Consider the following 13,246-nt stretch of genomic DNA (forward strand, 5'->3'; position numbering starts at 1 on the left):
CCAATCCACAAACATGTCTATGTCCTTTTGAAGTTCAAGACTATCCTCATCACAGTTGACATTTCCAACCTTATCATCTGCAAATTTTGGAATCAAGCGCCGCACAGCACAGTCCAGGTCATTCATATACATCAGGAAGAGCAAGGGTTACAACACTAACCCCTGGGGAACTCCATTACAGACATTCCTCCAATCTGAAAAACAACCTTTTATCACCACTCTCTGTTCCCTGTCACTCAACCAATTTCTTGTCCATGTGCCTACTTTCCCCTTGATTCTATGACCTAGAATTTTGTTCACAAATCTATTGTGTGGCACTGTATCAAATGCCTTTTGAAAATCCACATTAACCACATCAACAGCATTTCCCTTGTCAACCCTCTCAAAGACCTCCAGCAAGTAAGTTAATCATGATTTTCCCTCAAATGAATCCATGCTGGCTTTCCTTAATTATCTTGCACTTGTCTAAGTGACTATTGATTTTATCTCATACTATAGTTTCCAGAAGTTTCCCTACCACTGAAGTCAAATTGACTGGCCTATAGTTGCCAGCTTTATCCTTGCACCCCTTTTTGAACAAGAGTGCAACATTTGCAATTCTCCAGTTCTCTGGCACCACCTGTGTCAAAGGAAGAATGGAAGACTATCACTAGTGCCTCTGCAATTTACACACTTCCCTCAGTACCCTAGAATGCATCTCATCTGGTCCTGGTGCCTTATCTATTTTAAGTGAAGATAGCCTTTCTAACACCACCTCTTTCACAATTGTAATTTTTTCTGATGTACCAGTTACCTCTGCTCTCACCTTGGCCTGGGTGGCATCTTCTTCCTCTGTAAAGATGCAACGCACTCATTCAATATCTCCACTATTTCTCCAGCCTGCACATGCAAGTTCCTTTTATTGTCCCTTATCCACCCTACACTTTTACCACCCTTTTATTATTTACATGCTTATAGAAGACCCTGAGATTCCCTTTTATTAGCTGTCAACCTATTTTTATGCTCTCTCTTGCTTTTATTAGTTTCTTCACTTCCCATCTGGTCCTTCTATATTCAGCCCGACTCTCCATTGTATTTTCTACCTGAAATTTGTCGTACGTGCCTTCTACATTTTCATCTTCGCCTCTATCTCTCATCATCATCCAGGGCACTGGATTTATTTGTTCTACCTTTCCCCTTCAAGGGAATATACCTCGACGTTGCCTGCAATACTTTTTCTTTGAAGGTGGCCCATTGGTCAGCCACCACCTTTTCTGCCAACAATTGATTCCAACTCACTCGACTCAGATGCATTCTCATCCCATCACAGTCAGCTATCCACCAATTAATTATCCCTGCTGGATTGTTCCCTGTCCTTTGCCATGACCAACCTAAGCCTTGTCACTATCCTCTAAAGGCTCTCCCACTCATATGTGACCCACTTGGGCCAACTCATTCCCCAGAATCAGGTCCAAAAGTACATGTCCTCTCACTGGGCTGGAAACATACTGCTGCAGAAAATTATCTTCAACATACTCCAGGAACTCTCGCCCCTCTTGTCCCTTTGCACTATTCCTATCCCAGTCTATATTAGGATAATTGAAGTCCCCCATTATGATTACTCTATAATTCTTGCACCGCTCCGTCGTTTCTTTGCGGATTTGTTTCTCCACATCCCTTCCACTAGTTGGTGGTCTATACACTACACCAGTCAACGTTAATGCACCTTTTTCATTCCTCACCTCCAGCCAGAGAGATTCCATCCTTGACCCCTCTGGAAACTCCTCTCTTCAGTACTGTAATGCCATCTTTAATAAATACTGGCACTCCCCCACCCTCTTTTCTTCCTTTCCTGTCTCTCCTAAACACCTTGTATCCAGGAATATTTAACGCCCAGTCCTGCCCTTCTTTGAGCCAGATCTCTATTATAGCAACAATATCGTAATTCCATTTGTCAACCTGCAGTTCAGCAATCTTATTAACCACACTCCATGCATTCACATACATGTACATTAGCCTGATTTAGGATTTTTTTTTAAACCTTCCCCCTTATTCTGACCCCATCTAATGACTCACTATTGTCTACTCTAATTCTATCAAACTCTCCAAGTATTCTATCTACTTTGGTGCTACTCTGATATATCCTCATTATCAGTTGATACTTCTCTACCTCCCACTGCCAGTTTTCCTCCTCTCCACTCTGAATTCCCCCTCATTCCCATCCCCCCGGCAATCTAGTTTGAATCCTCCCCAACAGCACTAGCAAACCTCCCTGCGAGGACATTAGACCCAGTTCCGTTAAGGTGTAACCCGTCCTTCTTGTACAGGTCCCACCTGCCCCAGAACCATTCAAAGTGCCTCAGAAATCGAAAGCCCTCCCTCCTACCCAATTTCTCCAGCCATGCATTGAATTGTTCAATCTTCCTATTCTTACACTCACTAGCACATGGTACTGGGAGTAATCCTGAGATTACTGCCCTTGAGGTTTTGCTAATTCCCTTCCTAACTCCCTAAAATCTGCTTTCAGTGCCTTACCCCTTTTCCTACTGGTCATTGGCCCCAATGTGGGCCACGACCTCTGGCTGCTCACCCTACCCCAAAAAAATGTCCTGCAGCCGCTCTGTGACATCCTGACCCTGGCACCAGGAAAGCAACATGCCATCCTGGATTCACATCTACAGCTGCAAAAATGCCTGTCTGTTCCCCTAACCACGGAATCCCCTACCACTATGGCATTTCCACTTTCCCTCCTCCCCTCCTGTGCAGCTGAGCCACTTGTGGTGCCACAAACTTGGCTCTTCCTAAAGTTCTCTGAGGAACCATCTCATTCACCAGTACCCAAAATGGAAAAGTAGTTAGATGGCAAAATAGCCTCAGGGGATTCCTGTACTACTTGCCTGTTTGTCTTAGATACTCTGGCGGTAATCCATTCCCTCTCTGCTTGTGTACTTCTTAGCTTTGTTGTGACCACCTCTCTAAATGTGGTATCCACATAATCCTCAGCGTTGTGAATGCAACACTGACGTCAACCGCCACTACAGCCTAGAACTCAAAGCCCAAGTTTCTGCAGCTGGTGACACTTCCTGCAGTGGTAGTCATAGAGGACACTTTGTGCCTGCACAACTTCCCACATTCTGCAGGATGCACATTACATGTGGCCAAGCTACACTGGGTCATGAAGTTACTAATGTATATAATGTTATTGGAAATTATTTTAAGTTGGACCTGTCGTAGGGTCTGTGTCTGTAGGTGACTGTGTATGTGTCTTAATTGGATTAAAGGTAGCTAGTCCAGATGCTTTGATGTATAGTAGTTTTTGAGATGTTAAACAGTAAGGTAGAGGGTACATTTGCATTTTGTTGCATAAACCAGTCAAAGACTGGGGGTGAAATTTTGCAACCAACTAGAAGACACCAAGCAATATGTTTATATTACTAATAAAACTGGTACTATGAAGGGGGTTTTATTGTTAGAAGTGGTGGAGTTCAAAGGGCCTGGTGATTCGATGAGAATTTGCAAAGGAATTGCTAGGTATATACAAAAAAAAAGGTGTGTGGGTGTGGGGGTGTATGGGATAGAGGCATGTAATATCAAAGCAGCCTGTAAGCCCTACAACTGTCTGCAAAGAAAACAAAAAAAATGTGCTTTGCCTGCTGTCTGTTTAATGTCAATGGGTTATTGTTGCCTTGGTGAAAATATTTACCTGGGAGTGATTAATTGGGGAATTTGTTTAATAGTTATTATGGTAGTAATTTGTAGATCCGTGTTTAATTTCTTGTTAAATAAATATATGTTTAATTTATATAAAAAAACTCGAGGCTTGGTGGATTTCATTTCTGAATTCAGAGCTACATCTCAAACAAACCAAATTGAAAATATAGGTTATGACAGCTGTTTAAAGTTTCTCTCTGGGGTTTTAAATAACTCAGCCAACTGTTGTGTCACAACAAAATTAATAAATATTTAAGAATTATTCTAAATTGATGAAGAAAATACTTACGTACACTACAATTTACTGTAATTATTAATTTTTTCTACTCATTCACAGGATGTGGGCTTTGCTGGCTGGGCCAGCATTTATTGCCCATCCCTAGTTGCCCTGAGATGGTGGTGGTGAGCTGCCTTCTTGAAGCACTGCAATCCATATGGTGTAGGTACACCCACAGTGCTGTAAGGAAGGAAGTTCCAGGATTTGGACCCAGCACCAGTGAAGGAACAGCAATATATTTCCAAATCAGGATGGTGAGTGACTTGGAAGGGAGCCTCCAGGTGATGGTGTGCCCATCTGCTGCCATTGTCCTTCTAGGTGGTAGTGGTCGTGGGTTTGGAAGGTGCTGTCAAAGAAGCCTTGGTGAATTCCTGCAGTGCATCTTGTAGATGGTACACACTGCTGCCACTGTGCCTCAGTGGTGGAGGGACTGAATGTTTGTGGATGTGGTGCCAATCAAGCAGGCTGCTCTATCTTGGATGGTGTCAAGCTTCTTGAGTGTTGTGGGAGCTGCACTCATCCAGGCAAGTGAGTATTCCATCACACTCCTGACTTGTGCCTTGTAGTTAGTGGACAGGCTTTGGGGAGTCAGGAGGTGGGTTACTCATTGCTCGATTTCTAGCCACTAATCTGCTCTTGCAGCCACAGTATTTATACAGCTAGTCCAGTTCAGTTTCTGGTCAATGGTCCCCCAGGATTTTGATAGTGGGGGATTCATTGGTAATGCCATTGAACATCAAGGGGCAATGGCTAGATTCTCTCTTGTTGGAGATCCTCAATGCCTGACACTTGTATGGCACGAATTTTACTTGCCACTTGTCAGCCCAAGGTCTTGCTGGATTTGGACACAGACTGCTTCAGTATCTGAGGAGTCATGAATGGTGAACATTGTGCGATGATCAGCGGACATCCCTGTTCTGATCTTATGATGGAAGGAAGGTCATTGATGAAGCAGCTGAAGATGGTTGGGCTGAGGACACTACATGGAGGAACTCCTGCAGGGATGTTCTGCAGCTGAGATGATTAACCTCCAACAATCACAACCATATTCCTTTGGGCTAGGGATGAATCCAACCAGAGAGTTTTCCCTGATTCCCACTGAGTCCAATTTTGCCTGGGCTCCTTGATGCCACATTTGGTCAAATGCTGCCTTGAATGTCAAGGGCAGTCACTCTCATCTCACCCCAGGAGTTTAGTTCTTTTGTCCATGTTTGAACCAAGGCTGTAATGAGGTCAGGAGCTGAGTGGCCCTGGCAGGACCCAAACTGGGTGTCAGTGAGCAGATTATTGCTAAGCAAGTGCCACTTGATAGCACTGCTGATAACCCCTTCCATTACTTTATTGGTGATCTAGAGTAGACTCATGGGGCGGTAATTGGCTGGGTTGAATTTGTCTTGCTTTGTGTACAGGGCATACCTGGGCAATTTTCCACATAGCTGGGTAGATGCCAGTGTTGTAGCTGTACTGGAGCAGGTTGGCTAGGGGCACAGCAAGTTCGGGAGCACAAGTCTTCAATACTATTGCCGGAATATTGTCAAGGCCCATAGCCTTTGCAGTATCCAGTGCCTTCAGCCATTTTTTTTATATCACATGGAGTGAATAGAATTGGCTGAAGACTGGCAACTGTGATGCTGGGGACCTCCAGAGGAAGCCAAGATCGATCATCCACTTGGCACTTCTGGCTGAAAATTGTTGTAAATGCTTCAACCTTATCTTTTGCACTACTGTGCTGGGCTCCTCCATCATTGAGGATGGGGGTATTTGTGGAGCCTCCTGCTCCAGTGAATTGTTTAAATGTCCACCACCATTCATGGCTGGATGTGACAGGCCTGCAGAGCTTAGCTCTGACCCCTTGGTTGTGGAATCGCTTAGCCCTGTCCATCGCTTGCTGCTTATGCTGTTTGGCATGCAAGTAGTCCTGTGCTATAGCTTCACCAGGTTGACACCTCATTTTTAGGTATACCTGTTGCTGCTTCAGGCATGCCCTCCTGCACTCTACACTGAACCAGGGTTGATCTCCTGGCTTGATGGTAATGGTAGAGTGGGGAATATGCCAGGCCATGAGGTTACAGATTGTGTTTGAGTACAATTCTGCTGCTGCTGATAGCCCACAGTGCCTCATGGATGCCCAGTCTTGAGTTGCTAGATCTGTTTGAAATCTATCCCATTTAACACAGCGATAGTGCCACACAACACAATGGAGGGTATCCTCATTTTGAAGGCAGGACTTCGTCTCCACAATGACTGTGCAGTGGTCACTCCTACTGATACAGTCATGGACAGATGCATCTGCGGCAGGCAGGTTGGTGAGGGTGAGGTCAAGTATGTTTTTCCCTCTTGTTGCTTCCCTCACCACTGCCACAGACCCAGTCTAGTAGCCATGTCATTTAGGACCCGACCAGCTCGGTCAGTAGTGGTGATACCAAGCCACTCTTGATGATGAACACTGAGGTCCCCTAAAGTGAACATAGGCCTCTTAGAGAATGAGGCAGGGGAAATAATAATGGGGAACCAGGCAATAGCAGAGGAGTTGAATAAATAATTTGCATCAGTCTTCATGGCAGAAGGCACTAACAGCATTCCAAAAATGCTAAATAATCAAGGGGGAAAAATGGGGGGGTGGGGGGGAGGAAAAAAATACAATAACTATCACTTGAGAAAAAGAACTAGAGAAACTAATGGGGCTAAAAGCCGATAATTTCCCTGGACCTGATGGGTTGCATCCTAGGATATTAAAGGAAGTAGCTACAGGGATAGTGGATGCACTGGTATTAATTTTCTAAGATCCCTTAGATTCTGGAAAACAGATTGGAAAACCACAAATGTAACAACCTTATTCAAAAAGGGAGGAAGACAAAAAACAGGTAACTATAGGCCAGTTAGCTTAGCATCTGTGATTGGGAAAATGTTAGAGTCCATTATAAAAGATGTAATAGCAGAGCATTTAGATATATATATAATATAATCAAGCAGAGTCAGCATGGCTTCATGAAGGGGAAATCATACCTGACGAGTTTATTCGAATTCTTTGAGGTAACAAGCAAGATAGATAAATGGGAACCAGTAGATGTAATATATTTGGATTTCCAAAAGGCATTCGATAAGGTACCTCAAGTTAAGAGCCTATGGTGTTGGGGGTAGTATATTAGCGTGGATAGAATAACTAATAGAAGGGGGGCATTTTCAGGGTGGCAATTGGAGTACCACAGGGATCAATGCTGGGGCCACAATTATTTACAATATATATTAGTGACTTGGATGAGGGAAATGAATGTACTAAAGCCAAATTTGCGGATGACACAAAAATAGGTGGGAAGGCAAGTAGTGAGGATGACACAGATTCTGCAGAGGGATATAGACAGGTTAAGTGAGTGGGTAAAATCTTGGCAGATGGAATATAATGCAGGAAAATGTAAGGTTCTGGCGGGAAGAATAGAGGAGCTGAATATTATTTGAATGAAAAAAAAGCTGCAGCACAGAGATTTGGGGGTTCTTGTGCATGAATCACAAAAAGCTATCATACAAGTTCAGCAGGTAATAGGGAAGGCAAATGGAATGTTGGCCTTTATTTCAAAGGGAATGGAGCATTAAAATAGGGAAGTCTTGCTAAAACTATACAAGGCACTAGTTAGACCACACCTAGAATACTGTGAGCAGTTTTGGTCCCTTATCAAAGGAAAGATGTACTGGCATTGGAGGCATCCAGAGAAGGTTCACTCATTTGACCCTGGGTATGGAGGGATTTTCTAGTGAGGAGAGGTTGAGTAGGTTATACTCATTGGAGTTTAGAAGAATGAGAGCTACCTTATTGAAACTAAGATTCTTATGGGGCCTGGCAGGGTAGATGCTGAGAGGTTGTTTCCCCTTGTGGGAGAGTCTAAGACCTGAAGGCATAACCTCAGAGCAAGGGGCCACCCATTTAAGAGAGATGAGGAGGAATTTCTTCTGAGGGTAGTGAATCTTTGGAATTCTTTACCAGAGGGCTGTGGAGGCTGGGTCATTAAATATATTCAAGGCTGAGATAGACAGGTTTTGAATCAGAAAGGCAATGAAGGGCTATGGGGAAAAGGCAGGAGTTGAAAATTATCAGATTAGCCATGATCTCATTGAATTGGCAGGGCAGGCTCAATGGGCCAAATGGCCTACTTCTGCTCCTATGTCTTATGGGATATTAGGCTAGGGGATAGTCAATAGAAAGCAGTGGCAGATATTTTAGGGGATATTTCAGAATACTCACAATAAGTATATTCCTACTATAAAGAAAAATTCTAAGGGGAGGACCCATCTCTGTGGTTAACGACAGAAGTTAAGGAAAGCATACAACTGCACAAAGATGAATGGCAGGTCAGACAACTGGTCAGAATATAAAGAACAACAGAGAATGACTAAAAGGTTAATCCAGAAAAATAAATTAAGAATATGAGAGGAAGCTAGCTAGAAATGTTAAAACAGATAGCGAGTTTCTACAGGTATTTAAAAATGAAGAAAGTAGTGGGTTGGTCCTCTAGAGTCAGAATGGAGAGTTAATATTTGATAATAAGGAAATGGCGGATGAAATGAACAAACATTTTGCCGCTGTCTTCACTTTGGAGAATACAAAGAACATTCCAGTAATAGCTGTAAATCAGGAGGTGGAAGGGAGAGAGGAACTTGGTGAAATTACAAACATGACGGGAGCAGTACTGAGCAAACTAATGGAGCTGCGAGCCGACACGTTTCCAGGTGCAGATGGACTTCATCCTAGGGCCTTAGAGGTGGCTAATGAGGTAGCAGATGCGTTCGTGTTAATTTTCCAAAATTCCCTAGATTCTGGAAAAGTTCTATCAGACTGGAGCAGCAAATATAACCCCTCTATTCAAAAAGGGAGAAAACAGGAAATTATAGGCCAGTTAGCTTGCTGTCTGTCATGGGATGGTGCTGGAATTGATCATTAAAGAGGTTTTAGCTGGGCACTTAGAAAAACTCAAGGCAATCAGGAAAAGTCAGCATGGTTTTGTGAAAGGGAAATCATGTTTAACCAATTTATTAAAGTTCTTTAAAGGAGTAACATGCACCGTGGATAAAGGGGAGCTGTAGACATTTGTGCTTGGATTTTCAGCAGGCATTTGATAAAATGCCACATCAAAGGTTATTGCGGAAAATAAAAGCTCATGTGTAAAGGGTAACATATTAGCATGGAGAGAAGGTTGGTTGGCTGGCAGACAACAAAGACTATGCATAAATGGGTCTTTGACTGACTCACAGGATGTGATGAGTGCAGTCCAGCAGGGGTCTGTGCTGGGGCCTCAACTTTGTACCATTTACATCAATGACTCAGATAAGGGGGGGCAAACACATGATAGTTAAATTTGCAGATGACAACATACTCACCTACCTTTGTGAAGACGGCTTTAGAAGTTTGCAAACAACGTAAATAGGATGAGTGGGTGGGCAAAAATCTGGCAGATATCGAGTATAATGTTGGAAAACGTGAAGTTTTTCACTTTGGCACCAAGAATTAAAAAGCAGAGGATTACTTAAACGGAGAGCAGCTGCAGAATTCTGAGACGCAGAGGGATCTAAGTGTTCTAGTGTGTGAGTCAAAGTTAGTATGCATGTACAGCATGTAATCAAGGCAGCTAACGGAATGCTATCCTTTTTTAAGAGAGGGATTGATCATAAAGGTAAGGATGTTCTGCTTTAGTTATACAGGGCATTGCTGAGCCCACGTCTCAAATACTGTGTGCAGTTTTGGTCTCCTTGTTTAAAGGAGGATGTAAATGCGTTGGAGGTGGTTCAGAGGAGGTTTACCTGATTGATACGTGGAATGAGTCTTATGAGGATAGGTTGGACAGGCTGAGCTTGTTTCTATTGAAGTTTAGAAGAGTGAGGGGTGACTTGATTGAAGTATGTAAGATCCTCAATGGTCTTGGCAAGGTGGACGCGGAAAGGATATTTTCTCTTGTGGGTGAAGAACTAGGGGGCACTGTTTTGAAATTAGGGATTGCCCTTTTAGGACAGAGATTAGAAATTTTTTCTCTGAAGGATGTGGACCTTTGGAACTCTCTGCCTCAGAAGAGATGGAAATGGGGTCATTGACTATTTTAAAGGCAGAGGTAGATAGATTCTTGTTAGGCAAGGAAATCAAAGGTTATTGGGACAGTGGGGTAGATGGGAATGTGGAAACAAACAAACAGGTCAGCCATGATATTATTGAATGATGGAGCAGACTTGAGGACCGAATGGCCTACTTCTAGTCTTATTTCATATATTCATATGAGAGCAGAAGGAAAGCTTTCTACAGGAAAAACAGTTATACCAGAGCTGACTTAAACCAGTTAAAGGGGTCAGATACAGGAATCTTTGGAATTCTGGATTGTTCAGACTGTCACGAACTGAGGGCAGAGATTCGACAAGGTGTGCATTGCTGGCAATAATCATAGCTGGGAAAGCTCAAGCAGAGCAAAGCGATTGTTGAAGGACAAAGTTTTGATTTGGTGTGGAGGAGTTTGGTGAACCCCTGCTGGAGACTAGGAGCAACTTTGAAGCCATCCCTTTAATACTGCTTATCTGAGAGTAGTGTGGAGTAAAATATCGAGACATATTTTCATTCTTTGTTAACGTGAAACGTACCTCCCTCTTTAGTTTGGGAGGCAGTGGCATAATGGTATTGTCACTAGACTGGTGTGTATGTATGGCTGTGTGTGTGGGGATAATTTAATTAAACTGCAAGATTTAAATTATCAAAGAAGCGAGGTATAAAATAGGTATTTGAAAAGGAAATGAGTAAAGCTAGGGTGAGATCAGTAGATATGGCATAAATGAGATTTGCATTTTTAGAAAAATGGAGAAGTGTTTGATTTTCACAGAAATGTGGAAAATGTTTACAGCTAGCAAGATAAATAAGGCAAGGGTATTACGTTGATTTTTCCCAAAACTGCTGGCCATAATGAAAACATGAAAGATTTTTATATGGCAGCATCGGCGGAGAAGAAAAGAGTTGACGTTTCGAGTCCTCATGACCCTTCGACAGTTCTGTCGAAGGGTCATGAGGACTCGAAACGTCAACTCTTTTCTTCTCCGCCTAGTTCTGTCGAAGGGTCATGAGGACTCGAAACGTCAACTCTTTTCTTCTCCGCCGATGCTGCCAGACCTGCTGAGTTTTTCCAGGTAATTCTGTTTTTGTTTTGGATTTCCAGCATCCGCAGTTTTTTTGTTTTTATTAAAGATTTTTATATTCTGGGGGAAAAAGCCTCTAGCCACCCTGGAGAAGTCTGCTGTTCCAGTAACCAAAGTTGTGTTAAAAGCCTTTTGAAGTCCATTGTCCAGTGGGTGCTTGTGGTAAAATTGCTGGATGACTTTATAAATTCGGAATCTATTTGGACTGTTCTCTCAAAGGGGATGTGTAGTTGGCACAAAAGCAGAAAATACTGGAAAAACTCAGATCTGGTAGCATCTGTAGAGAAGAAGAAATGTGATTAAACGAGAGGAAGATATGTTTGATGGCGGCATCATGCTGGAGTTGGTGGAAATGGCAAAGAATGATGCTCCAGAGGCTGGTGGGGTGCAAAGTGAGGACAAGGGGTATTAGACATGTAGCTGAGAGTCTGGTTAAGTAGAAATTTTGGAACTGTGTAACTGTAATACTGCATGTGTTTAAGTTTTTTTTGTTAATAAATGATTTAATTTAATCTTTAAAATCTCTAAAGGCGGTAGTGGACTCATTACTTCTGACTTCAGTGCACAAGCCTTCTCATAACATATACAAATTGCAAAATCATTGTGATAGCATGGCCAAGTTTCCCTTAAGTTTGGTCAGCCTGGCAAATACCACCTAACATATCATAACACTGTGGCCCCAACAGTAATGTGCCTAACACTGTCCATATCAAGTTCAGTTAACTCAAACTCAACCATGCCTTCCTGAACACAGGCAATGCACAAATTCACTGAACCATTGGGATATGCATCTTTCCAAATTATCTAAAGAAAAAAAATTGTAACAGCAACAATAGATATCTAAACCACCGGCTCATCTCAATCATGAATTGCTGGAGTCAACCATCACAAATCCCATATTATTAGCCATTACAACACCTGATCAAAAGATCTAGTCAAGTCAGCCTAGATTCTCGACAAAGTGATGTTGCATGTTTCCACTGAAGTTGCACTGAATACAATTGAGGCACCAATAAAATCGATGTTAAAACTGAGAATTCTGTATAGTAAATTGGAACATAGGAAAATCAGTTTGTGAGGCTACAAGAAACATAAATCCTTGCCATTGTTACTGAAGCTTGATTTAAGACAACACAAACTGTAGAAAATCTGACTGACACCTTTAAAGTTACTACTTTGATGGAATTCACACCTTATTGAGCTAAAATGTAAACATTTAAAATCTCCAAATCCCAAAGGATAAACGCAATCACCACCTTCTCAAAGAGCAATTAGAGGTGGACAACAAAGGCTGGCCTTGCCAGTGACACAACATCCCATGAAAGACTTTTTAAAATCCCCACGACCTCCAGTTAAACAGATCAGACAGAGCCCACAGCGGGTGGGAGGGAAATGGTGCTTTTTTTTTGTTAAATTCTTCACCCTGACTTTGGAACAATCCAGAGCCAGTTGCAACTCCGGCTGTGTAATGGAGCTTCCCAACCCCCCACCGCCCCCCCACATCGCGACCCTCCGCCGCTCCCACTTCCTCACTCACGTAGTGTTTGTTCGGGTTCCTCCGTTTCTTCACGTCCTGGACCCGAACATCCATCACTGCACGGCCCGGGGGCTGCATTCTCCCAGTTGCTCCACTCTCTCTCTCTCTCTCTCTCTCCGCTTCCCGACACGCTCCCCGCAGATCCGCGCCTGGTGACCGGCTCAGACAGCGGCTACTGCAAGTTCCCAAACTCTCCTCCCCCTCACTCGATGTACGGTCTCGCCTGCGCCTTCCTCCCACTACCGATGTGCTGTTTCTCGCTCCCGGTGCCCTCTTTTTTGTCTGGGTAATTCCAACCTCCCACCCCCGCCGTCTGACGAATTTTTCAAACAGCCAATCATGGGCAGCTTGGTCCCTCGAGCAACTGAAACTCACCAATCAGAGCAAAGAGAAGGGTCATCAGGCCACGCCCCTACTTAGCCGCTCCCACCAGCAAGCAGCGTGAGATTTAAACGGCGCGCGAGCGCGGGTGGTTGTGCGACGCCAAGAGGGAAAAATAAGGGTTCTGTGAGGGTGGAGTAGAGGAGGACAGGGGACTGAGAGGAGGGAAGGAAGGGGGAAGGAAGGAGGAAGGAGGGGAAGGA

General features: G+C 43.4%; 1 protein-coding gene across 1 annotated transcript in view; it reads right to left on the minus strand.

Annotated features, from left to right (window-relative positions):
* The window catches only part of sh3pxd2aa (SH3 and PX domains 2Aa), a 528,636-nt gene extending 515,721 nt beyond the window's left edge, over nt 1-12,915 (minus strand). Inside the window, exon 1 of the mRNA XM_041210524.1 lies at nt 12,663-12,915. Within this exon, the coding sequence (XP_041066458.1) occupies nt 12,663-12,740 (78 nt within the window). The 5' untranslated portion in view covers nt 12,741-12,915. The remainder of the gene's footprint in view (nt 1-12,662) is intronic.
* Between the last annotated feature and the right edge of the window lie 331 nt (nt 12,916-13,246).

Source organism: Carcharodon carcharias, chromosome 17 (assembly GCF_017639515.1).
Source record: "Carcharodon carcharias isolate sCarCar2 chromosome 17, sCarCar2.pri, whole genome shotgun sequence".
Classification (NCBI taxonomy): domain Eukaryota; kingdom Metazoa; phylum Chordata; class Chondrichthyes; order Lamniformes; family Lamnidae; genus Carcharodon; species Carcharodon carcharias.